The sequence below is a fragment of the Melanerpes formicivorus genome, unplaced genomic scaffold (genome assembly GCF_026170545.1).
Source record: "Melanerpes formicivorus ecotype bairdi unplaced genomic scaffold, bMelFor1.0.p_v2 SCAF_3, whole genome shotgun sequence".
NCBI classification, from domain to species: Eukaryota; Metazoa; Chordata; class Aves; order Piciformes; family Picidae; genus Melanerpes; species Melanerpes formicivorus.
In genome coordinates, this window is record NW_027142355.1 from 13,858,509 (window position 1) to 13,885,577 (window position 27,069).

Consider the following 27,069-nt stretch of genomic DNA (forward strand, 5'->3'; position numbering starts at 1 on the left):
CTGATAAATTCTAAGCTCATTGAAATGAGTGAAAACTTCTCATTGACTTCAAATTTTGAGTTAATCCAAAACCAGAAAGGAGTAGAGCTTGAGCTCAGTGAATGTTTTAGTGTGAAAATTTTGATTTCTTGAAATCATAGCTTTGAATGGAAAAGTTGATGAATTTCAGTAAGTAAACTTTCCCCCCTTCCCATTGCAAGTTCATGTAACAGCTCTCTTTGGTGAGGCTAACTGGAGTGAGAACTCCTCAGCTGAAATAAAATGTTTCCAAATAATTTAAAATATTTTATAAACAATAACTGGAATTGAATACCTCAATTTGATTTTCAGCTGCTGGAAACATTTAAGGTTGACTCTTTTTTTTTTTTTTTTTGTGAAAGGCCAACTTTTTAATAGGGAGGAAAACTCTTCCCTTCCCAGCTCTATGCAGCAAGTCCTAGTTGCTGAGTTGTTTTTTTCCATTAGGTTTCTTCAGCAAGGTCATTTGTATTTCATTCTGTGTCTAAACCAGCAAGTATTTTAACCGGTAGATGCTGTTGAAGAGTCTTGGAACTCCACATGCATCATACAGCAAGTGCAATTTAGGGCAAGTCAGGAAGAATCCTTATTGACTATGGTCATAGCTCCCCTGTTCTCTTCCAAGTGTTTGTAGAGGCCCAAGGAAAGGTGGGAGAAAACCCAATATTTTCCATGTTAGGTAAGCCAAGTATCCATACGTGGGAGGGATGGACTCCGCAAGTCTGAGCCACAGTTCCCAGGACACTATCAGTATGAAGAGATGAGTATTGCCAGAGCCTACAGGAGTGGCACAGCTGGAATTAGCTCAGAAATGGGGAGTTGGACACAATCACAGTCTTCTATATTGTAGTTAAAAAGAGTGTTCTTTTAGCAAAGATAGAACTTAGCCAGACCTCTCAGTCTTAAATATTAATAATTTTCCCACCACACCAATCACAGTGATTGTAGTGGGTTGAGAGAGAAGGGCTAGCTTTCTCTCCCCACAAAGAGGAAAAAAAATCCACAGCTAACACAGCCAGAGAAGCAAAGGGATGTGGCTATATTGACAAGCAATGGGAAAATGCGAGATATGTACACAGTATATACAGTATTTACAATATATATACAGAAATATATAGCAAGGAAAAAAAAAAAGAATACAGGAACGAAATTCCCTCCTCTAGACAGAGGAGGGTTCCCCCCTGTACCCTCTTCTCTCCCTCTACCTCCCTTTTTTCCCAAAGAGGGTTAGAGAGAAAAAGGTAATTAATAAGGATGAAATTTTGTTAGGCCTCAAAAAAGCGCATGCAGGATTAGTGCTTATCTTGTCCAAGGTCGTTCTGGCTAGGAACCCAGAAGCAGGCAAGCTGGAAGGGAGAGGGAAAGGAATGAACTGAGAAAAAATTCCAGCTGCACTAAAACTTAAAACCGCGTTCTACCAATCCACTGATGAAATTAGTTTAGAATATCTGATTGTTTTCGTTATTATTCCAAAACATTCAGCCAGAGTGTTCCAGCACTGCTCCTTTCTTAAAGGCACAGCCTCAAACGGTCACAATGATCTATGTAAACACATCATAAAGGAGGAAGTTAGAGTTCAAAAGTGATTCTGTTCTGTACAGAGAATACATCCACTGGTCATACAATACCCAGATAAACACATCTATCAGTCTTGACTTGAAGTTGTGAAGTTTGGAGTCTCGTTTTTCAATATGAGGTTATTACTGACTTCTCTATCCCTTCAGTTTTGTTTCATAAATATAACTTATTTAATTAATTCATACAAGACAGAAAAATGTTACTGAGTTTATCTTGCTCACACACATTCCTGATGGACATTTTAGCAGCTACCTGCATTTGTTTGTCAGGAATACATATGTTCTGTGAAATCTGACTTCATTTCCCTTTTATTAAGGCCTGTCACAGTTTTCCATCTGTGCAGCTCTTTCACAGTTTCTTGTCCTATGTAAAAAGATTGTGGGTTTTGGATTTTTGTGGATATTTTTCTTTTGCATATACATTGTAGTACTTTTAAATATGTGCCTACTTTGCCTTCTTTTGTTCCTTTTCTATTGTCTCTTTAAAAGTTTTTCTACACAGATGCATTAAGGACCTGGAATACTATAATACAACCCCCCGTCTTTCTTCATGAGAGTGAATAGATCAAGGACTCTTAATGGGTTACAGAATAGCTGCCAAGGTAGATAGCTTTAGCAGCAGTGTGTTAAATGGACTTGAGTGGAAAGAAATGAGAGGTGGCATTATTTCCCTGCAGATGTCTCATAACTCACAGAAGGCCTGTCTGTTGGGAGCCTCTGTAATTTATTTATCCATTACTCTATTATCTTTAAATTCATCCTTGCTTTATAGAAGCCTCAACAGAGACATTTCAGACTAAAAGAGACCCCAGCCTCCTGCTCCTTTTGTCCTCAAGATTTGGATTTGGAATAACCTTGACCTACCTTGATTGGTGGGTCAGTGCAGAGAAGTGTCATAAGAGAGAACATCCCAAAACTCAGGGCAATCCTGAGATAGATTTTCCTGTAGTAACAGCAGGAAGCCAACATCTTCAGCAATGTTTGATAAAAGCGGAGCACAAATAAAAATACAATGAGTTGTTATAGGCTTTTCTGCATACAGGATTTCTGCAGTAGCTCTGCCTCCAGTGAAGACCTGCTTAGTGGCAGAAAGCTCATTCTCATTTGATTGTCTACTGGGAGTTAAATCAGGGATTATTAACAGTTTATGCCATCCGCCCTAAAATTGCTTTTTTTTTTTTTTTTCCCCCTGGCAGCTGCTAAAATCCCATCTTTACCACAGACAATTGCAGTAGCTGCTAGAGCAGGATTTCCACAGCACTGCTCAGCCGCTGGTCTGCTGCGCTCAGTGTGCGGTAGCAGCTGCCATGTGTGTGCCAATACTCCATCAGTGCCATGTCACCAGGGGCCAGTTAGACTAAGCCACTCTAATGATTTCTGAAACCATAATTTTTGTGAAGATGAAAAGAGAAATTTTTATATTTTCCTATGATCTTTTCTTCCCAAATCCTGTATAACACTGGCTTGGATGTGATTAATATTTTCCCACTCCTCCTGATCCCCTTTTGGGCATGTATGGTTCTGGCAGAGACACACACTCAAAGTGCACAGGCAAAGCACTTCATAGTTGCTGTATGTGTCCAATTTGATGACTCCCAGCAGAGCTGGTGTGCCACTCGCTTGCTGGGAGAGGCCTCACATCAAACCGTTTTGTGCAGGGGTGCACATTTCAAGAGTGATTGGTTGTTTTTTATGGATTGCTGCTCTTTCAAATGCATTAAAAGACACATCCTACACAGCAACCATCTGGGTTTCTTTGGACACTCAGGAGCAGGAAGGAAATGGCTATGTTTCTGGAACTGCAAGGGAAGGGAGAGAAAAAGGGAAGGTTGAGATCAAGCTTTTTGTAAAGAGAAAAGTCATAGCATTCAGGAATGGGTTCCTGGTCAAAACCAGTTTGGTTATTGAAAGCAAACAGGAGAAACTGCTAAAGTGGAAAAAGACAAGGAGAGGAGGAGATAGGAGAAAAAGAGATAAGAAGGAAGCAGATAGGATTTCTGTGTTGGAAATGTGGGAATGGGAACCTGTCATCTCATTTCCTTGGCACTCAACCACCACGAGTATTTTCTTGGGTAGTGTGTCCAACTGATGCTTACATTCTTTGATTCCAATGTACACTCACATCAGAATATGGTTCTTTCCCAAAGCTCCCAGACCAGAAGTACAAACAGGCTTACTTAAATAGAGATGACCTCATTTCTTGGGTCTCATTTGCCACCAAATTGACAAAGATTTCTGGCCTGTGAAACAAATGTTTCACTTATTCATAAATGCCCAATGTATTTTCCAACTAAGATGTATCAGCTGTGAAACACAAGACAGGTGTCTCCCACTCTGTGGTAGCACTGATGGCTGTGCTAAGTGGTTCATGGCTGACTTGCACAACTAATTGGACAATGAAATTTATTTGTCAGTGAGAAATCTAACAGTGCACATGACTAGTGGTCCCTGACACTTGCTGAAAACTGGCAGGAGTGTGTTAGTTCAGAAAACTTGGGAACCCTAAAATGAATAGATTTCCTCTATAAGAAAAGAAAATATGCACCGTGTACTACTTGCCAGGAAAGGACCATGAAATGTCTGGATGAGAAAGAAGGGGTCCAACACGGATGGTATCTGGAATGCTGTAGGTTGTTGAGAACCTGTTTCTGTGACCATCTTACTTTCATGTAAGCTCATAAAATTGCAGAAGAGAGTATAAAAAAGGTGCTGTGTATGAAATAAAGCAGGCCAAACAAGAACAAATTTAGAAAAAATATTCCGTTTAATCCTACCATAAATGGTTTAATGTTGCGACCAAGGGAAGGGTGGGGGAGGGTAGGGGGGCAAGAAAGAAGGTGCGTAAAATAATAAAGAACAGATACTAGCACATTTCTGTATAGAACAGTTTTAACATCAGGGCTGTAGACAGCAGAGGATTCAGTCTGTTTGAAAAAGAAAGGCTGTACAGAAGCTTGTTTCTGGCTAACCTCTCCTTCCTAACTTGATGCCACGTGTTTTCTCAAAGCCTCCAAACCACAGTCACTTAAAGAAGACACACTCTTCAAAGGTGACATGAAAAAAAGCTGAGCATGTAAAATCAATCAAAAGGAAATGGGTTCCATCACTTCTTCATGGTGTGTGAGAAATGAAGAGCTACTGTGATATTTGCAGTGGCAAGGAAGTGGAGGAGAGCTTTGTGACAGGAGAGAGAAGTCCTAAAGCAGTTTTCAAATTGCACTAAAACTGTGGGATTAAACTTCAGAAAGATTTATGTTTGATAATCTCTTGGCAGTTTGAGATATTTATCTTCTTTACAGTCCAGACATCACAAAAGAAATCAGTCAATATAATGCCCACAAATTCAGGTATTGTAAAGGGAAAGGAGATGACAAATAGAGATGAGGAAACAGCAGATGTTTCCCCTTCAGCAAAGTGAAGAACAATAGCAGAGAGGTGGGACTCTAAGCCAGAGATGAGAGCAATGACAGGTCTTCAGAGAAGATAGCTAGATGAATAGGACACATGTCAGCAGTGGCAGTGAGTACCAGCTGTAAGGAAAAAGATGGAGTGATTTTTAACCTGCTAAGATTTTTAGACTAAGCAGGTGAGAAAGTGTAAATAGCTGTATCCAGCTAGGGCAATGAATAGTGTGCTGTTTGTGTAAATGGAAAAGGAATGGACCTTCCTGCCTGCACCAGGAGAGGAACACACTGGATTATCTCTAAATGTGTAATACTGTGATGATATTTGAGGAACAATTACCTTACTCTTCATGCATTCCTGTCAAGTCAGTGAGCAATTGATTGTCAAAGGTAATGCATTGATCACAAAGATTGAATCAGAAATACCAACAGCCCTCCAATTTCTTACAAGAGGAGTTATCCTAGCAAAGACATGGGGTGATGACACAGCTGTATTAGGAGGACATCTCTCCTGGATTTCCAGACAGTATTTCATAGACCACAAGACAGAAGCAGAAAATATGAATAACTTTGTATTCACTGAGGTATGACAATTAACAAATAAATGAAAATCTCTTGGATTGAGCAGCCTCACCTTTCACAAGATAGTAGGAGGTATTCACGGGCAAAGTTTTCCTGCCATGAATGTGTCTCCCTGCATGTAGCAAAGGCTCTACTATAAACCTCTGAGATATATGGGCTGATATTGAAAATAATGTCCATAAATAGCCAAAATCCTACAGAATTACAAGCGTTCTTCTAGTTCATGTCTAGTTCATGTCTTCAGTTATTGTAGTTTAGGAATTAAGTGAAATTTTAGGTTGTGACAAAACATGTCCTTCATGAACTCTGTTTCAGTGCTTTCTCATAAGTACAATCTTTTCAGTCAAATTCTATTGTCTTCTCTTCAGAAAGAAAATTGTGGGCCTGCTGTGGCTTCTGTAAACAAATAGGAACTACATTTCATTATCAGAAGATTTAATTTTGCTGCTTTAATTCCAAATCTTGAGTGTTAGTGTGACTTGCTGAGTGACTTTACTGACATGCTCATACAGTGGAAAAAAATCAAGGATTTTTGACATCTGACTTTTTTGGGGGGGAAGTGGAGCCGAAACTGACCTTTAATAAAATCTCAGAATAATGGAGAGATTGGAAAGTAGAAACAAGGCATTCTTCTTTGACTTCTGTAATGGATTTGGACACAGAAAGACAGTCCTGTGCTGAATTCACCCAGGAGCAGCTGAAGAGCCCCAAAATAACAAGTGGAATCAATTATTCACAACATCTCTGCATCTGAAAACTGCTCAGCACTGACAGACCTGCAGGCTATTGTACACTGCCCAGAGTTAACCCCATTCTGCCGAAACTTGCCCACCCTTTGCTGCCCGAGGAAGGCAGGGGTGCTGAGGAGCCCCAGTTTGCTGTGGGAGCAGACCTGGAGGTAGCCCCAACAAGTATTTCTAACCACTCCATGGGTTCACAGCATCCCATCCTCCCTTGCTCAGATGTTTCAGGTGCATGGCCCCTGCGGGTAAAAGGTATCCCAGCTCCTTGGGGTAGCTGACAATGCTATCAGCCTCTTTCTCCCAATGCACCTGGACATTCATTTGCCCCATCTAGGATTTTGATGGGCCAACAAACAAACAGCATCAATTAGGAAAGCAGATGAAAAGAGTTCTAGGAAATTTGTATAGAAATCAACTATCCATTGATAGTGTGTGTCAGTTATCTCTAAGAATTGGTATCATCATTTATGCTGACAGCAAGTCACAATCTCTGTGGGATTTCTTCCTTTCCATCTGATTTGCTGTAAGATCTGCCATCCAGAAATTATCTGGAGACTGAACAGAAATAAGAAACTCAAAGCTCTGCACGCTACTAAACTATACCTGAGCTGCATCTGTGTTTACTTTTGTGATGTTGCATATAAGAAAGTCTGACAACATCTGAGACACTGCATGGGAGAAACCAAAGAAAAACTGCCTAAATGCACCTTATATAAGTGCATTGCACTTCAATTTCTAAAAATACATTTCTCAAAGTACAGTCAAAAATTGGTAAGATATAAGAAGGTTTAGAGTGAATCTGCCCTTGCTTACAGTGGAGTTGATCTGGGAGCAAATGTTTGCCACTTTGGATGCCCAAAGGCATTGCTGATCAGTCTCATTTCAGGCAGTTTGTCAGGACCTGGGAGGTTTTGAAAGTCCAGTGCTCAGGCCAAGAGCTGATACCTTGATCCTTGAATTAATATCAGGAGATGTGTGATCACTTGGCTCAGCAGCATTTACCAGCCTCTCTGATATTTTCTTCATACATTTTCTCCTGAAAGTTCAACAGAGTGGCAACTCTGTTGCTAGAAATATGGGATATGACAAATACAGATAGAAAGAAGCATCAAGCCCCATGTTACAGCATCAGGCATGTATGAGCCTTATAGTGCCCAGTTTTGTATAGGGTCTGCAGCCTTCAGTCTACCCTTTGGAGTAAATAACCCTGCAGGGTGGAAGGTGGCTGAATCTAACTCCTCCTGAGTTGCTCTTCATGGTAACATCATGATGGTAGGTTTATATATGATAAATGGTTTATATATGGTATATCAATCGTTTATGTATGATACATCAGTGGGTTTTGTATGGTATATCAGTGGTTTTTATATGTTATATCAAATATGCAATAAGGAATCTGGAAGAGTAACCTCAAGGTAAAGCGTGCATGTAGAAGTTCAGCTTGGTTTCCTGTGGTGTGATGTTTTGCAGAGATACTCCTTTTTGGAGAGTGAGCAGTTTGCAGAGAGCAAGTACTTACCTGCAAGGTCCTTTTCCCAGAGGCAGCTCTAGGACATCATACGTACAGTTACTCAACTTCAAGCACAATGATAACAAAACAGTCTAATCTGCCTGAGTTCTATCATATATTGGTCTTATTGTACAGCTTGTAAGTCCAATGTGTGGTAATATATGGTTTCTGATTTCTATTTTGAACATGGTGTGTTCTTCCTGCAGGTCTGAGTGCAGTAACTGTAAGGTTGGAGAGCAGTGTGGTGTGATAATGCATGGCAATGCCATCACTTTCTGCGAGCCATATGGTCCCAGAGAACTGGTAAGTGAAGGCTGGCTCATCTGCCAGGGCTTGGACTCCAGGCTGAATCAGCTGCAGGGATGTTGGTGTGCACTGAGAGTTTGATGTCCAGTGGAGATACTCTTAGCAAGGTGATAAGGTTATGGATGATCACTCTAGGAACATCTGTGTTTTAAACTATAGAAAGGTTATTGCAGTGGTTGCAAAGGAAAATCTCTTGATCTGGTGTGCATCCAAGTTATCTAAAGAATCAGTGAGTACTGGAGAGGCAAAGAAATAGAAATACGTTGTCAATCTCACAAAATTATCTTTTTATTTCCAGCAAAGAAATTGAAACACAAGGCTCAACTTCCTTCTCTTATATTATTATATGTGACTTATATTTGACTGCTGTCAAATGCTAATTTGGCTGTAAAACATCACTTGTGAGCAATGCATCCTGCAGGCTTAAATGCAGCCTGGAGCAAACATCAGCCAGTCTTGGGAAAGTTTGTATAGCATGTTGAGTCATGGTGAAGGGGACAGAATTGATTTCACTGAGGGGTAGTAACAAACAACTGGTGCAGTTTGCATGAACTTGGAATTATCTGGGTGTGGAAAGTTAATGGAAGGATGTATCACCTATGCCCACCTGCTGATGCTCGGTTGCCACCTGCAATGATGGGCATAAAATGGGACTTTTGGAAAGAACTGAAAAACTAAAAGGCTACCTCAAAGCCTGTGTAATTGGAAATTAATTTTCATGGTTTCAGTGGTGGAGGGAGAGGGTGATTAGAGCTGTTTGAAGAGCATATATGGGAAAGGGCCATAAAACAGAAGTGGTTTTGGCCAGGCATCTTCATTTCAGAGAGAGACAATTCTTCTAAAAGCATTAATTTTACATCCTTAACTGAGAACAGAATTCCACAAATGCAGTTGCTGATGTGCTTACTGGAAGTCATAAACACATATAAAACTAAATTAGAGGTTTTCTGGAAAACAAAGAAACTCAGACATTTCCCTCACAGTGAGCTCCAGAATCCTGACGGGGATGCTAAATTGCCTCTCTACTGCTTTGAATCCTATTTGAATGTACCATGCCTCATTAACTACCTTGAGAAGAGATACAATTTTTCCATGTCCTGTGTAAAAATGAAGTCATGCCACTGGGATATTTTATCCAAGTTTTAAACTCATTTTTAGTTATAGTATTGGACATAGGTAACACTCCATGGAAAACAATCTCTTTATGGTGTTTAGCAGACCCAGGATCCAAGGTCTAAGGGGTTTGAAATGTCAGTAATTAGTTACCTTCTCTCTACTGATATCTAATTTAGACTATCCTTGATAATCACAAAATGGCTTCAAACTCCCATGTTCGACTGTATTGGTTCTTAACGTGTAGTAAAATAGCACTGCTATGGTATCAGGAACTTGGAAACATTTATCATGATGCAGAAGTGGCGTGATGTAGATGAGCTGAAAAAGTCATCATGCTTATAAGGACTCAAGAACCCAATAACTAAAGTGTTTAGAAATATGTTAATGTTGTGAAGAAACTAAATTCTTCTGAAGGAACATGCTTAGTGGCATAGCTCATGCCACAAGTCTGATCTAGTTTTATTTTTGAAGATTGTCTTGGTTAAAACCTTATTTTCTTAGAACTACCTTGTTTCTGACTTTTTTGTCATGCTTCAGTGATTTCACAACATATCTCTTCCTGTAAGAAATTTTAAAACCCATTTCATTTTTCCAACCATCACACATTTTACTCTGCCACCTCTACTATTTGAAGCCTGTTCTGTCCCTGCTTGAAACAACTCTGGAAATCTCTGTTCTTGTTCATGACTCCTAGTGCTACACCATTGCTTTAAAATACTAAGTCAAGAAGAGTTGAAGTTGCAAAATGTATTGTATCAACAGCTGTGACAGCTGCTGGTTTGCTTCCTCTACCTCCCTCTCTTCTCCTAACTCCCAGCAGCTGCTTGTTCCCGCAGGCAGAGGGTTTTTAATGGCAACTGTCTGTGCCTGTTGGTGGGAATTTACCACTGACAATCCTACAGACAAATAATGGCAGAGATATTGCAAGCAGAGGAAAATAGCTGCAAAGGCTCCCTGCCACCCTCTTCTGTAGTGTCTGAACTTAGCAGTCCTTTGCAAAACTTTGCAAAGTGTTTTTAGTAAGTCTGATGCTTTCTTCCTACAGCAGTAACCAAAATGATTCGCAATATTCTCTCTCATAAGCCTGCACGAATGCCTTTTCTCTGATAACTGATACATGATATTCTACGGCAATATGAGCCATTGCACAGTGATAAATGGATTGGTTTTCTAATTAGAACTTGCACAGTGTAATTAATCAAATGTAAACTACTATAATAAGTCAGAAAGCATGGTATCATTTGGCATGCTAAGTGTGGTACCTCATACTGAATCCATACCAACAGATGGGCCTTAAATGGAAATGTGACTACATTTTCAAAGCAGTTAGGTAAATGCCTGGTTTTGTTTAAAGACTAAAATTACCTGTTAGCAATATTCCAAAAAGAGGAAAAGTGTATTTTAAGTAAACTTTCAGTACCTACAGTGTCAGTTTTTTAAAGTTTCAAAATTTGTTACTAGGTGGTTGTAAAGCTCTGGGACTCCATCCCATCAGTCCTGGGACCTATCTTATTCAACATCTTTGTGGGGGACATGGACAGTGGCATTGAGTGCACCCTCAGCAAGTTTGCTGATGACACCAAGCTGTGTGGTGCAGCAGACACGCTGGAGGGAAGGGAAGCCATCCAGAGGGACCTTGACAGGCTGGAGAGGTGGGCACAGGCCAACCTCAAGAAGTTCAATAAGAGCAAGTGCAGGGTCCTGCATCTGGGTCGAGGCAATCCCAGGCACAAATACAGGCTAGGCAGTGACTGGCTGGAGGATAGCCCTGAGGAGAGAGACTTGGGGGTGCTGGTGGACAAAAAGCTCAACATGAGCTCTCAGTGTGCACTTGCAGCCCGCAAAGCCAATCAGATCCTGGGCTGCATCAGGAGAAGTGTGGCTAGCAGGTCGAGGGAGGTGATCCTCCCCCTCTACTCAGCCCTGGTGAGACCCCACCTGGAGTACTGTGTCCAGTTCTGGAGCCCCTATTACAAGAGGGATGTGGAGGTGCTGGAACGTGTCCAGAGAAGGGCCACGAGGATGATCAGAGGGCTGGAGCACCTCTCCTATGAGGACAGACTGAAGGAGTTGGGGCTGTACAGTCTGCAGAAGAGAAGGCTCCGAGGTGACCTAATTGTCGCCTTCCAGTATCTGAAGGGGGCCTACAGGAAGGCAGGGGAAGGACTTCTCAGGATATCAGGTAGTGATAGGACTAGGGGGAATGGAATGAAGCTGGAGGTGGGGAGATTCAGGCTGGATGTGAGGAGGAGGTTCTTCACCATGAGAGTGGTGAAACCCTGGAATGGGTTGTCCAGGGAGGTGGTCGAGGCCCCGTCCCTGGGGGTGTTTAAGAGCAGGCTGGATGGGGCTCTGTCCAGCCTGATCTAGTGTGGGGTGTCCCTGCCCATGGCAGGGGGGTTGGAACTAGATGATCCTTGTGGTCCCTTCCAACCCTGAATGAAACTATGAAACTATGAAACTATGAATCTGCTTAGTTACAGAGCATTAATAGCTGTGATGGAAGTTTGCTAAACTTCTATGCACTGCCTTAAAGCACTCCTGCATCTCAGTGAAGATCTCAGTCTTTACTATTTCTATGAAGTTCCTAGCCATATGTAATGTGCATGTAGAAAAGAAAGAGCATGTCAAAACCTCATGCCAGCTCATGCAGGTCTCCATCACTATTTTCAAAGACTTAATTTCATGAATACTTCAGCTGGGTACACAGTGACACTGGAAGAAGTCCAGTCCTTTTCACTCTTCTGTATGACTACCTGTCCACTGGGAGGAGAGGTGGCATTCGTGTGAGCATTGGTGGTCTGCATGGCAATGCACACCAGAACATGAATCCAGGTTGAAACTGACCTGCAAGGGAAAGCACTATCGGTTTAACAGAAATCACCTGTTTGAGCTGATTTAACTCAAAACCTGCTGATTGTATGTTGGAGGGAATGAAGGGACCCATCAGCTAGGACATCATATACATTTGAATATACTTTATGAATATAGATCTGCAAAGATCTGGAAGTCTCCAAAGGCTGAAAAACAAATACAAGTGACTGAGAGATAATGTTTATTCTATGTCAATGGGAGTCCTAAAAACTGTCAGAAGACATTTCCATTTAGGACTAGCTTTTGTTCCGTGCAGTGTGGTGATACACCAGGTAATAAAAGACTTCAGGTATCAGAGAGATCCTCTCAGTGGTTTGCATGGTTATCTGCATAGCAGATAATTAAGGAGTTCAGGAATACCTTAATCTCTCACTACATAGCTCAGGGAAATGATGTAGAAATTGTACTATTCATCACTACCAAATGCTGATGAAGTTGCATTTGTAATACTGCCAAAGTTAATAGGTGCTTGAAAGAATGCAGCATCTCCAGCCTAGTCTTTACTTGGGTGCTGACTTTTTAACAAAATGAGTTTAGTGTCCATGACCTCAAAAGTATATCTATATTTTGCAGATCACCAATTTTTTTTTCTTTTAAATGACTACTATTTGGTTTCCTCTACATTACTCAGAATAGCAAAGCATGAGGAACTTGGAGCTGCCTCCATGCAGATTCCCAGCTGAGCTCTGGCAGTCAAATCCTGCTAGCCCCAGGACCTTGCTTCTGGGGCTGTATTTGCTCAGAAATTTAAGTTCTCTGTGGCATGCTGACAAGATGATGTGGTGTGCAGAGGCAGAGCATGAGGAGCGCATCTGATGGAAGAGCCTCTTGCTGCTCTCATGGGAATTACAGCAATTATTGGTGCACAGGGCCTGACATGGGAAGACAACTCGAAGGTCTTGAAATCTAGGATGCAAGTATCACTGGCAACAGTATCAGAAGACTATATTCAACATTTTTGCTGTCTTTATTCTTCCAGTTAGATAACTTCTTTTATGATTGTGTAAATGTACTGGCTGGCATTGTCTTCAGCTTCTACATTTTTCCATCTTCAATGTAGCTTCAAATCTGTTTATAACGATAAATTGTATCTTGGTTGGGTCTTTTGGTGAGTTGGATGAATGAAAATTCTAGTGTCTTCTTTTTGGGATGATTCTCCAATTTGGCTTTCTGCTTGCTGAACTGTTACAGCTCTTTGACAAAATGACCAGATGAGGCAGTGTTTTTAGGCAGTACTTCTGCCTTGCTTGTTATGCAGCAGTATTGTTGTCTGCCTTTCAAAATAAACACACTAGTGCTTTTTATCTTGTAAGATCTTCAGAAAAACAGTCCTAATTTAAACTACTGAAATGTGGGGGCATTGAAAGAAGGGAAAAAGAAAGGCCTCAAAGGAGGGTTGTGAGCTGAATATAGAGTTGCTCAGTGTTATCTACCTGCTTCTAGGACTCAGTTGGATGCCAACAGTGTGTAAATGCTACTACAAAATCTAGCTGTATACATTATGCAAGGTTTTCTTTGCTTAGCTGTTGAAGACTTAGGTTCTATCTCATTAATATTTCTTTTTCTTACTTTATGTTATTTTTATTATTTATGATAATTATTTGTTATTGTTCTATGCAGGGAGCAGTGAAAACCTTTCTAACCATTTTGTCTATACAGACTGAAACTAAGCTGACCATAAACCTCTTGGGTTTTCAGTCTTCTAAACACTGGTCAAGTGCCAGCATTTCACATAACTGCTCTTACATTAAGGCAATGAAAGAAAGGTATTGCCTGCCAATAACTAAAATGACATAACAGAAATATCCTGAAAGGGTTTGCAATTCATAGTTCTATGCACTGGAGAGCTGGTTTCCAGAGATTTTACATGCTTTCAGATTAAAAGAAGTGACGAATGTATTGTTTTGCTGATCTAACACAACTTCTGTTTTTCTTCCTGTAGACCACCGCTGGGCTTAACACAACTACTGCATCTGTCCTTCAGTTTTCCCTGGGTAAGTTCAGCTTCTTCATTTCCCCAAGATAGTGTAAAAAAGTAATTTCTGCAAAGGAAAATGGCCCTCAAGTTCAGGTTTACTTTTCTGCTCAAAGTTCTACTCAACAAGAGGGATGAATTTTATTTTTCTAAACATGCAGCACATTTATTCCTCTCCTAATCTAGAACTCATCTAAACTTTGGAAAGTAGAAACTTGGGTGAATATTCTGATGATGGGAGGCATAGTCATGTCTGGCGTTTGGGGTTTTTCACTTGTTCTATAATTTGATGGATAACATTATCATCTCTTCTTCTCTCTCTGAAGTGTAATTACTGTTTGTAAACAAAACAAACTTTGAAACATAACATGTCAAGGATTTAAAATAATTTATGATTGCGTAATGCTATTTTAAACATATCTGTGCAAGCAACATACAGGGCAGACCAACACTGAATGCTCTTCAGCTCATCTTATCAACAGTGTGGTTGTGTGTTGTGTTGCTTAGAATACCTGCTGTAAGGTGTTGCACATTTCACTGTATGGCTATGGCTATAAATTATGGCAGAAGTTGTGGCTTGGGCTGAGGGCAAATTTGGAACACAATTTTTTAGCTCATATCTCAGTGTTCAAAATATGAAGGAAAAATTATTTTAGGATATAAATGGTTCAATATAAAAGCAAGCAGGAAATACAGCCTGTTTTCTCTGTTGACCCCTGGATGTGTGTTTCCAAATCATACTCCTATTTTTAAAAAAGTAATTCTCCAAAAGTACCTCAGCAGATGTGTTATTAGACTCTGGAAGTCTCAGCTGGAAATAAGAGCTGTCAGGTAGCTTGGCAAGCAGCTTGGTTTTTTTAATGGATTGTAAATCAAAATCCTGGAAGGTGCAGAAGTATGTCACTTAAATTTGTTCATTTGACTGAGATCATCATAACCTGCCACCCTGAAACTGACTGCGGTGTTAATAATTCTAAGGTTTGGGATCTATCCTTTTTATTTTTAATAACTGTTTTTAAAACACCAGAAAAATGTAGCCATTTCTAACTGAATTATTGCATAAATATTGGGCACCTCCAGTGAAAAGTAGCCTGGAGCTCCCCTGCAGTGGGAGTTACCTCGTGAAAGGGGAGCACCTCCTTTGGTCTGCTAGGATGTGCCACTTGCCCAAGGGCAGGTGACTTTTATAGTGCTGCAAGTTTGCAGTGCTGGAGGAATTTTGCTTTTCAGGAAAAAATCAAATCTGCTATGGATTGTTCTTGCAGTGACCCAGCATGCTTAACACCAGTGTAAGCTGAATGGGTTGGTAGGTAAATGTTTGCTGTCACAGCTCAGTGGCTGGAGTCTGCTGCAGGTGAATTACAGAATGGTGCAGAGTCCCAGAAGCATCAGAATTAGAGTTAAAATTTCACTGGTAGCTTTAGTTCCTATCAGCTGGGGATGATCACATAAAAACCCTCTGAGAGCAGAGTAGGAAATACTCTACATGACTGGATACCTTCACTTGTACCAGTAGGAACCAGTAAAATCCCCAGTATGGAGGAGCAGGAGAGGGATGGATGCCCTCCTGAACAAATAAAATTTCAGCCTGAAGTTCAAAATGTGTCACGTTTCCCCATGTGCCTGTGTTGAGCTTGAAATACCCAGTAGATTGGTTTTGTAACTGATAAAAAACGGCATGAGCCGGGGGACTGCTGCTGAGCTCAGCAGTGCTTGGCTTTAGCATCATAAATCTAAACCTGGCATTTGCCAGTTTCCAGCTTATCCCCAAATGCCCGATTTAATCATAAACCTATTTAGGGATTCAGCCAAGGAACTGCCTTTTTTAAAAGAGTGTTTAACACTTTTTGTCGGCCACAGAACGCTTTAAGCTGTAATCTTTTGGGGGTAGCTGTGTATTGAATTCATCACACGGCTTTGACCACATCAAAGTGCATACCCTTTGGTTTCTCTCACCACTAATTATCAGACGGAATTTTATATTTGCAGGTATATAAGCAGATGAGGACTAGGAGAGGGTGCTGATTTCACCATAAATCCTAGATCCTTTTAAACTGTGTGGTCAGGAAGGGTAATACCCTAGGGAATTTCTCAGTAGTTGATATTCTGTGTCATTTCCTTCACGGCCCACTGATTTGGTAGTCCTGCCCATTAAAGGGAGGCAGGGTTGCAAAGGTGCACTTAAATGAAGATTTAATGAGGGTGAAAAGGTAATTAGTGAGGCCTACAGCACACAGAACAACACTAATGTGCAGTTATCCTTTCAGAATGAGAGCAACCTGTCTGCCACCCAGCATTCACTCAGGGCTGGTAGTACTGCCTTTTGGTCCAGGGCTGGGCTGATGTTTACATTCATGCTCTCCCTGCTGAAGTGTGCAGCAAATTTCATTTATCTCCAATGTCTTAATCATCCATGGCTACACTTCTCCAAGACCAAGCACTGATGTGTGGAAGACAAAATCTAACAGTTTCCTTAATGTTCTGTGGGGTTGTTAATTGAGATATTTAAATCCATGCCTTTGGGCTCCTTCAGGCTAAAATATTTAGTTCAGCATCTTGGAACTGAAGTATATTGCAGAAAAGCCTCCGGACTCAGCTGCCACCCAAAGTTAGTCTGATTCATTAGCTGAAATGTTCTCTATTTCTCACTCCAAATCTCTGGCTATTCCTGTTAGCTGCCTCCCTGGACTTCTTCAGGGACGAAGACAATCTGTCACTTGTGTAGGGCGCTATTGTGGAAGGTAACTCATAGTGCTGACCGACTGAGCTAAACACAGGAAGAAAAAAAAACTATGCAATCCCATGGGCTGAAGAAGAAAGGCTTTAAGGGAGCAATGCCAGGGCTGCTCACGCATTGCTCCTTGGGTCTTCTCTCCAATCATGTGCTCCTGTAGCTATGGTGTGGGGGACCTATGCCTGCCCTTCATGCACTGTTCAGCAACTGCAGGCTCTTCCCCTTCCTCCTTCCTCCACATCAAGCTCAAGGTAGTATGATGGGTATCCACACCCAGCTTGGCCTCCAGGTTGTTCTCTGTGTTGTTAATTAAAAAACTTTGTTCTATAGCTCTCTCATAATTTTGTAGTATGACTAGACAATTTCAAATAGTATTTGAAAATGGGAATAGCCTGGCAAGGAAAGCTCCACTCCTCAGTTTTGTTGTGAATTCTCCTCTGGCAACAGCATGGCTTTGACAGTATCATGGACTGTACAAATGAATGATGTTTGCAAGGCAGCACTCCGAAATTGCTTTCCCTTCAATGTGTGTGCCCTTTTCACAAAGATTCTCTGTCATTAGCAGAGCAAATTAGTGACTGTGCCCCTGCCACTTTCTAAAAAATCTAACTCTTCTACTATTTTATATTAAACCAAAATAAATTTTGGAGGAAGGGCTTTCTTTTAAGATAAAAAAATACAGTTTGAGAGGGAATAAGTTTTCAAATATTTGGCACTTAAACTCTGTTTTTTAAAGGTGAAACCATTAGTCTTACAAATAAAGAACTAGCCACGGGTTCAGAAAAGGTTCGTTGTTGGTTTTTTGTTGGTTTGGGTTGGTGGTTTTTTTGCTTTATTTTGAAAAAAAAAAAACATGTGAGTTTCGACTCTCTCTTCCACAAAATCATGATAAAGAACTTTGGCAAAAGTTGGGTTCACAAAGCCAACAGATTTTACTTTGAGTCAGTCATTAATCGCTACTTTCAGTCGCCAGCAAAACTGCCTTTCCAGGCAAATATGTGATGTGCAATTTTTTTCAATGATTTTAATACCAAACTGTCTTGCCCTGATTGAATTTAGCTGAATTATGGTCATTTCATATATGTGCTTTGTTTTACTGCAAAACAGAATCTGAAATTAAATGCAAAAGGTGCCATATAATACAGTACTAAAGTAAAAAAAAGAAATTAAAAAATTGCATGAACACCTAGGAAATTAACATCTCAGGAGCTCTCTGTTATCAGCTCCCTGCACTGCTGTCTGATACACAGGAACAGCTCATTTTGACAAGGATGATTTGTTGTCTTAGTCATTGGGATCTCATGATGGAATTACCACCTTTATATAGGCATTACTTCATTATCCTACAAAGGACTACAGTGAACTTAAGAAATAGCTGATCAAAAAGGAAGTTGTAAAAGTATACAAAATCTCATTTAGGAATCATGAACTGTGAGGTAAACTTTGAAACCCATCAGTGTCTGTGGTGGTTTGAAGTTTCCCCCCAGCATTAACTTCAGCCAGACTAAAAGCTGTATTTACAAGCAAAAACTACACTCTACAATGGAATGCAATGAATATGTACAAAATATACAGTATTTACAATATTATACAAATATCTACAATTAGCAAACAACATGTGTGATGGGTTGAGGCAGACCCCCTCCCCACCACAGGCAAAAATAGTGACTCAGACAAACGGATTGCAAAAGTGGTGGAAAGTTTAAATGAAAAGTGATGAATGTTTACAGAAACCCCCTCCAATCAGAGGACCAGAGAAGTCTGTTCCACTGCCCACTTACCAAACCCCCCTGTCCCAAGAGAGAGAAAGAAGTTGAGAGAAAGCAGTGGGTTAGACTTATCCCAAGGTCAGCCCAAAGCATGTTATCTCCCAAGCAAAGCAACAACAGCCAAGATCAGAAGAGAACAGAAAAGGAATAGGAATGGAAATTAAATGTGAAGGATTGTTATGATACAGCTTCTCTTATCCCAGACACTTATGCTACGAATTTGTTTAGAATAATATTTTGTTTTCCTTTTTACACCCAATTGTGATTTATTTATATTTTTCTACTTTTCTGCTCAAAATCTGCAGCTAAATTTTAAAAGCATAGCCTATAACTACCACAGTGTCCATGCAAGAACAGTTAACTTTTTCTTTTGTTTTATACTTACTGCAAGTCTTCTGAAATGCCTTTCTGTTAGCTTAGTGGTGATCATGCCAGAATTCCCAGCATCGATAAAAGGAAATACAGAAAGCCTGTGACAGGACCACAGCATGCTTGAAACGGTTTGAGTGTGTGTTCACTGTGACAAATGAAACATCACACAGGAAACTCATGATGCAGAAAAACTCTGTTGGTATTAAATAAAATAACAAAACCCTACCCCTAAAGTTCTGGTGGGCTCTGAGGCTACTACTGAGCTGGCAAAGGTGTTGTTCTCTGGGAGCATTATGCAGCATGAACAAGCAAAGCTGATCTCCAGTGCCTGCACAACAGTCTTGACACTAGAAATTCCTAAGGTATTTTTGCTGCATGGAACAGATAGTCCCTGCTATTTCTAGAAAAATGGCTTGACATGACATAAAATATGCGTCTAGCACATCAGTGGGGGAGGTTTAGTAGTACGTATTAATTTGGGAGAGTGCTTTGTGATTTTGCCAGATGGACCTTGTTTGTCCTCTCAGGAAAATCCTAGTAGGTATTATCAGAAAGATGGGTCACTCATGTTATGAGCTGTATGTTGGTCTGGAAAAGAAGCATTTGAGCCCTAGAGTAAAAATGACACTTTTATCCTGCTGCATCCAGGGTAGCTTGTTTCACATCATCCAGTCACTTCTCTGCCATCTGATTCTATTGCCCCTGCCATTGTTCCAACTTATTTTGTCTAAACATCCATCAGACTACCAAGTTTATTGATGATTACAAAGTTTGTCAAGGATAAAACCTACAGGGTTCTGGATGGATAAAACCAATTGAATGGACTTGCAGCTTATCAATCTTCCTTAATATTTAACATAACCCTATAGCAACTACAAACATGCATAGCTATTGGTTTTAACATGGTTAAACTATTACTGAAGTAATATTTTTATTAGTATTCAACTATTCAGGGCTTTTTGGTGAGGACAAAATCCCACTAACTCAGGGTACAGATACAACACTCAGGTGATTTTCTTTCAGTACCCTCTTTGTCCCAATTTTCTGTCATCTCTGAAAGGAAATAAAATGTTAAACTTTCTGCTTTTTACCTGCATAGATATTTTATTGGCAAACTTAAGTCATATAATGACTAAATCAAGTAAGAAAACAAATTATTTCTCCAGTTTTGTTCAACTCACTTTCCACCCTGGCAACTCTATTTTCTGTTTCTGTAAGCACCCCTGTCTACACTTCAAATTTCTTAAGCTTCTTAAATCAATAAGACCATCATCTGTACTTAACTGAAGAGTAATTGGATCATCTGTGATGACTTTATATTTATGCTGTCATCATTTTTAAGAGGTGAATTGCGTGTGCAGTCCACATGCCAAGAGCTTCCAAGTGGCTTCATTTGTTTACAGTCTATATTCAATGCCAGCTGATTTCACAGTCCCTGGTGAGTGTGACAGAGAAACCAAGTTTAAACATGTATTTAATTGCTTTTGATTAGAATATGAGTAAAGGTCACTGATTTGGATGCAGGTCTTTGGCATAACGGTTCCAAAAAGGTGTTCATGTCATGTCCGTCTTTGCCCTAAGCCATCAGGTTAGTGAATCATTGACCCAGCAACCTCTATTACACTTTCTGAACTAGTAAGGTCACCAGTAAGGTTGTTTTATTTAACAAATTCATGGTCTAAGTGTCTCAGTGATGTTTATTGAAAACAAAGCACAGATAGTGTTTATCACCTTTACTGTAAACATAAATAAATAATGGTAATTTTTTTCAAACTTAGGCTTTTTCTTTATTTTTGTGGTGGCAGTTTGTTACCAGTGTGAATCTTAACAGAATTAATTTACAAAGTGTAATTCATTGCATAGAGAATGAAAATATTTTGGTTTAGTATACTCAAACCACTGATGATTATTACTGTTTTTCTTGTTGTTATTACTATTATTGTAATCATTGTCATCAGAGTTGTTGACTGTGCCCTTTAGATTAGTCCTTACCCGACAAGCTTCTATGCTTCAGAAAACACATTCACTTCCTAATTAAACTCAGCAAGTAAAAGACCATGACAGACAAAAACACTCGTACAAGAATGATCTAATTACATAAATAGTGCAGCCAATTGACTGCCCCCCCCCCCCCCCCCTGCATTTCTGTGCAGGAAATAGCACTCTCTGGGTGTCCTCTAGAGCAGCATCCAGAGGGCTCTGCAGAGCATCTGTGAGGGACACCAGTTCCTTCTCTCCACCACAAACATCCCAACTTCTCTTGGCTCAGCTGCATGAACAATGATGATTGTGTTTGGCCCCATGTAACGGTCTGAAAACACCCTTTATATCTTTATCACATTTTAATTCACTTTTGGTAGCAGCTATTGTATTGACGGTGCTTCTTTTACGTCATCTACTTATGCACTGGTTTGATTCAGACCACTCACTAAAAACGCACACATCCAAACATCTTTTGTTAAATAGGCCACAGCTTTGGCTGAGAGGAACCATTGCTGATCATTTTCTCTTCATTTCCAGTTTTGTTTAGTGAGTTTTACAATTAGCAAAAGCTATCAGATGACTGACAAATGCTGTGATAACCATTTTATGAGCTAATATTGGGCTTGACCTCAGCAGAGATGAGCAATTCCTTCACAGCTACTATGAAAATTCACTCAAGTGTTCTAGTGAAATATTAAAGAGAAGTCCCTTCTGAATTCAGCAAGGAAGAGCATTTATCTTTTGAATCCCTCACTATCTTGTTAACTGAACATAAAAATACTCATGGTAGAAACTGAGATGCTGAATATTTTGGGCCTGTTGAGCTACCTCTTGCAGTTTAGTCACCTGTGTTGATTATTTCCTCCAATCACCCAAAATTTATCCTGCTCTGATGCTTTCCAGGAAGCACCAGGTTTGCTGTGTGGGCATGGCACATCCATATAATTGTGCCCACAGTGGTACCAACAGAGAAGGTCTGGCCAGTTAGCTGGCATTAGCTTGCATTAGGTAGATGTGGAGCACTTCTGGCCTAGCATGAGGTTGTAAAGGATTTTAATTGCCAGGAAGCCAATAAAATTTTCCTAGAACTCTGTCTCAACTGAGCTTAAGTAGTACAAAAAGTCAATTTTAAAATATGTAATTTAAAGCACTGCTGTCTATAGGAAATGAATTTATGAAATGAAGATTGATTATCGCTATATTCAGATGCAGCCCCTCTAAGCAAAAAGGACACAGCACTGAGCGTATCTGAATCTCCAGATTATTTTGCCCTAATTCCTTTACATTTGGGAAAATCTCCATGATTGCAAATTCAATGCCAAAACTGGCATCATTCACCATTTTTAATTCCTTCAGCTTGCTTCATTTCCCATTTTCCCCCAATCAAATAGTATTGACTCACCACCCAAACTGCCATTTGCTGTTGGCTGACATGAAGCCTGCTAGTTTCACCTTCCTGGTGAAGTCCTTTGTGTAGATGCATAGGTTGTAAATTACATCTCATGTAAAAGTATAAGACAGGTAAGGCACATCATCTAGCATGTTCCACATAGCATGGGGAAATGTTAGGTGGTGTTTATTGATTCTGCTGAGTTATACAAGAGGGACTGCCTAGATAACACGTAGACTGAAACCAGGGTTTAAAGTTAATGCTGTGTTTGAAAGACATTTTAATGGCCTTGGGGCAAAATGATTTGTGTTGTTTTGGCTAGTCCAAGGTTACAGTGAAATACTGTTCTTATTGCTTGTGTACCAGGGATTCTCTGCCACTCTTAGGAATTAAAATGTGAGTGATAATAGATTTACTACATGGAGAAAGGCAGAAAAGATAAAGAGAACCTCAGGATTCAGAGCCAGGGCAGGTGGCTGAGCCACTGCCTCACAGCTGAACGTGAACTGTTACAGAATTGGTTGCTGCAAATAATAACTGTTAGATTACAGACTGACTTTTATCTTAATCCTGCTCATATCATTGTATAAGGATAACACTTCCATATGATTAAAATAGTCCATTTTTTTTAATTAACTTAAACAACAAAGCATCTGCAGTTCCCTGGAGGGGAACAGAGAATCCCCCGGCTCAGCAGAATGCTCCTGGGTGCTTCTCCAGCGACTGAGAGGGTGGGTTTCCATGAAAGCAAAAGCAGATGAAAACAGAAAACCCCATCCGTTAAAGGTTTTTGCCAAACTAATTATTATCTACTTGCTTCTAAAATTAAAGGCAGCCAATCAGTTTTAACTGGTTTCAGAAAAGCTCAGGACATTGCTTGGGAAAAGATATTTCTCAGATTTTCTTGGTGCCAGGGAGTTTTGCTAAAGCCAGCAAGGAAAGGACTTTCAAATCTTTATATTCCTCTTCTTTTATACAGCAGTTCTTGGGTTTAATAAGTGTTTTCTACTGCCTCTCTACAGTGCTGGTAAAACAATGTTTACCTTCCTGCAGTATTTTGATACCCTTATTGGTACCTTATGGTGCTCATTTTATTCATCATTGACCTTGCAGATGACCCAGGCTGCTAGACAGAGTTAAACAAAACATCTCTTTCTACTTATCTATGCATATTAGTGTGCTACTGAAGTACTTTAAGATGGTGTAGTTTAAATTTTCCCAGCTTCCTTGACAGGTCATCCTCTCAGAGGATCTTCACATGATCTGACATTACATAATGGCAATAATTTTGAAGACTACAGTATGGGTATGCCAGTGAGTGCAGGGCTTGCTACTTGGTCAGACATTGCAGAACCACTGTTCGAGGGTTTCTGGGCTGTTAATGATATTATGTTAGTAGCTGTGATTCCTCGGTGTGTCCATTACACCCAGGTCTTAACAAGTTTGCTCACTTTGCTTTCAGCAAGTTGCTATGATATGGCGCACTGAAGAGCACGGTTAAATTTAGAACCATCATGTAACAGACAAATTACCCAAGTTCCTACCTGCTGGCTGGAGCTCAGGAAGAGACTATAAATAACTGAGCATCTTTACATCAGAATAAATTGGAAACTAGCATAAGGAAAATACTGCTTTCTCCTGGCTTATTTTTCTTTCCTTGATGTCCTTAACACAAAAAGCAGTATGAGTTGTGGTCTGATATTTTTCATAGGGTTAGAAAACATTTGTGTGAGTGCAGGAAGCACATCATATCTCTGAATATAAATAGATTACAAGGAAGTAGAGCCAGATAAGCATTTCCTCTGACTTGATTTCTTGTCTAAAGGAAATTAACTGCATTGGTTCATAAAAAGTATGTTCACTCTTCTTGGAAATCCTGGAAGGAGGTGGTTGGGCCGGGACTGTGGGAGGTGCTCCCTGCCCTACTCCACTCCAACCACAGCCACCCTCTTGGCAAGGACAGGACTCTCAAAGCCCAGTCCACCCACTGTTTGACCTCTGATTAATTTTATTTCATCTCTGAAGTCTCTCTGATTAACTTTTATCCAATGTATTTGCTAATGACTCTTCTAATCTTTTACAGTATTATGGTGGAGGCCCTTAGCATGTTTTTCAACTTGTTATTTTTGTTTAGATGTAACTAATTAGCATTTCCAAAATTCAGCATAAGTTTAGAGCTGCCAGTGGACCAAAAGTTTATGATTCTCTCAAATCTACTGAAAATAGCTGAGACCTTGCATTGCAATTTTCATTGCTAGAGTAGATCTGACTTTTAGCAAAGTCACACTGAGCCACTGAGATTTTTGTTTTCTAGTGTCAGATATTTATTTCAGATCATTTATCAGACACACACAGGGGCATACATAATCAAAATGCTCTTCCACAAGGGATCAAAAAAACAGCCAGCAACAAAAGTCTGTAATTATTTATATGAAAACGTGCACTAAAATGAGAAGATAGAATACAGATCTTGCTGGTTTTAATATGAAAATTTTTTATACTTGAAATATTCATTTGAACTCTTGATCTTAGTCCTGTAAAGAAAGACAAACTTTTAAAAAGTGGTGCAAAGATTTGAAATATGTCATAATTAAAGATCACACTTGTAATTATATTCAAAGGTGTGGCTTCAATTAAAATGAAAATGCACGAAACTTTCCATCTTTTAGCTTGGTGTTGTATATGTGCCCCTCAGTAATGAGCAGCAAGGATATTAATGAATATATATTAGTAGTTTATTTATGTACAAACTATGCAACAGGTTATTTACAGTCGCTATTTACAGGTACCAGTATTCAGTTGGTGGAACTACCTCTACAGAATGTCTCTGTGTGGGCATTTCAAACAAATCAAATGATTTATAGAATTTAGAATCAAAACTGATTCGAAAAGCGCCGGGGAGGGGTTTGTCGGTGACCGGCCAACAGCTTGGTAATGTGCAGCAAGGCCTTCTGGAGCACTGCTTTCAGTCCCGGGCAAGGCAGACACCATAGCAGCACAGACACATACACAGGCATGAACGTGAGCATGGGGCACTTGTTTACCGAACAGCCCCTATTTAACATTTGCCCCAACAAATACTGGTCCAATTAACATCCTTTGTAAACAGAATAATTAACCAAGGAAATTATGTTTTGCCAAATATAGCATAAGCATGCGCCCTGAACGGGGCAAACATGAGCTTGTCGCATGGCACTTGTTTACCACAGAGGTGGAAACATGCCCAGACAGATTGTTTACCTGGACTCAGTAGTGCCAAGATCCCCCCCCCACTCCCCTGCCCCCGCACTGACTCCAGAAGGGAGGGGGAAAAAGGGGTTTTGAATTGAACACACAGAAGCATGTTCTGGCAATATTTGGGGCACAATCCTGGACATAAGCACCATGCACCACAGGTGGTTACAATAAATTGGTTCTTGATCAGCAGTCAATATAAAAATACACCTAGAAAAATATCTGTGAAACATTCATTATCCCAAACTGTATGCTTCATTAATTTGGAAGAAACTATGAGCAAGCCAGACAAATTTGGCCATTGGTAATTTCTAATACCCACTTTGGCTTAATTCAAGCAGCATCAGCAAATCATAATCTGTAGCAAAGACACTAATCAGTATTCATCACATCAACAAAATGAATAAAGCAATCATCTAGCATTAGGTGAACGGGGTTCTTTTCAGCTCCCTTTTGTTTATCGGGCCACCGTCAGGCCACAGTTCAAACCCTTCTACAATTGTTTTTGTTTGGTTCTTCATGGACAGTTCTACATTAGACTCATCCTTCTTAAAGCTAGCAGTAGATATCTCATCTGCTTATCCACAGAAGCACTTGCAGAAACTATCAAGAGGCTGTCAAGAGGCGGAGGATGTCACAGTCTATAAGGAGCAAAATATTGCTTCCCTTGCAGATGGCACCCAGTTTTATCTCAGCAAAACACCAGCTTCTAATCAATGTTGTTAAGAAATCTTAAATACCAACAGTCATATGACTTAGGTTTCTGTAAATCTGACACAGCTGGAGGCAGAGCTGTAGTTAGAATTAATTTTGCTTGCCATTGTCAGACTGCATACAAATAGCTGAATACCTGGATACAGATACCTCATATGAAGGGTCTTCATATCTCTCCTGGAATACTCTGCTCTTAGTACTTCTGCCTATGGGATGTTTTTAAAAATAAGGTATGTAAGATATTCACAAGTACTTTAGACAGCACTGAAGGAAACCAAAATCAACTCAACAATACTTACCAAAAAAGGCAAAAAAGTCATGAGCATCTAAGCTGGATGTGTTGCAGGGGGTCAGTGATAGTCAGATCATGGCTGTGGGTTACTAGTCCTACAAAACAAGCAGCAATGGAATTGAGAAGCATATTTTTAAAGCTCTTTTCTTTCCTATTTGATTGAAGTAGAATTAAGAAAGCAGTGGTCAGGAGCTGTTGAGCATACCCATGCTTTGCTAGTTAACACCCTTCCCACCTCCCCATCTGCCTGTGCCCCCCGCCCCCTGACCCCCCCTTCCATTATCATCAATGTCTGGATTCAACTTATGTTATTAGCATTTGCCTTTGGGCAAAATCTAAGCGTGTAAAGCGCAAGGCAAATAAATTGGTCTTCCAGAATATTCAGTATATGAAAATAGCTAGGTTTATATTAGAAGCTGCTCATCATTTTTGATAATGGACAAAATTGCTGCCAGAGCTTCAAATTTATCATTTAA

At 40.1% G+C, this 27,069-nt stretch overlaps 1 protein-coding gene across 2 annotated transcripts in view; it reads left to right on the top strand.

The window, feature by feature from the left end:
• Nucleotides 1–27,069, top strand: part of RELN (reelin) — a 290,574-nt gene that overhangs the window by 127,140 nt on the left and 136,365 nt on the right. For both annotated transcript variants that reach the window (XM_068167080.1, XM_068167089.1), the window contains exons 7-8: nt 8,041–8,137; nt 14,073–14,124. In XM_068167080.1, the coding sequence (XP_068023181.1) occupies nt 8,041–8,137; nt 14,073–14,124 (149 nt within the window). The remainder of the gene's footprint in view (nt 1–8,040; nt 8,138–14,072; nt 14,125–27,069) is intronic.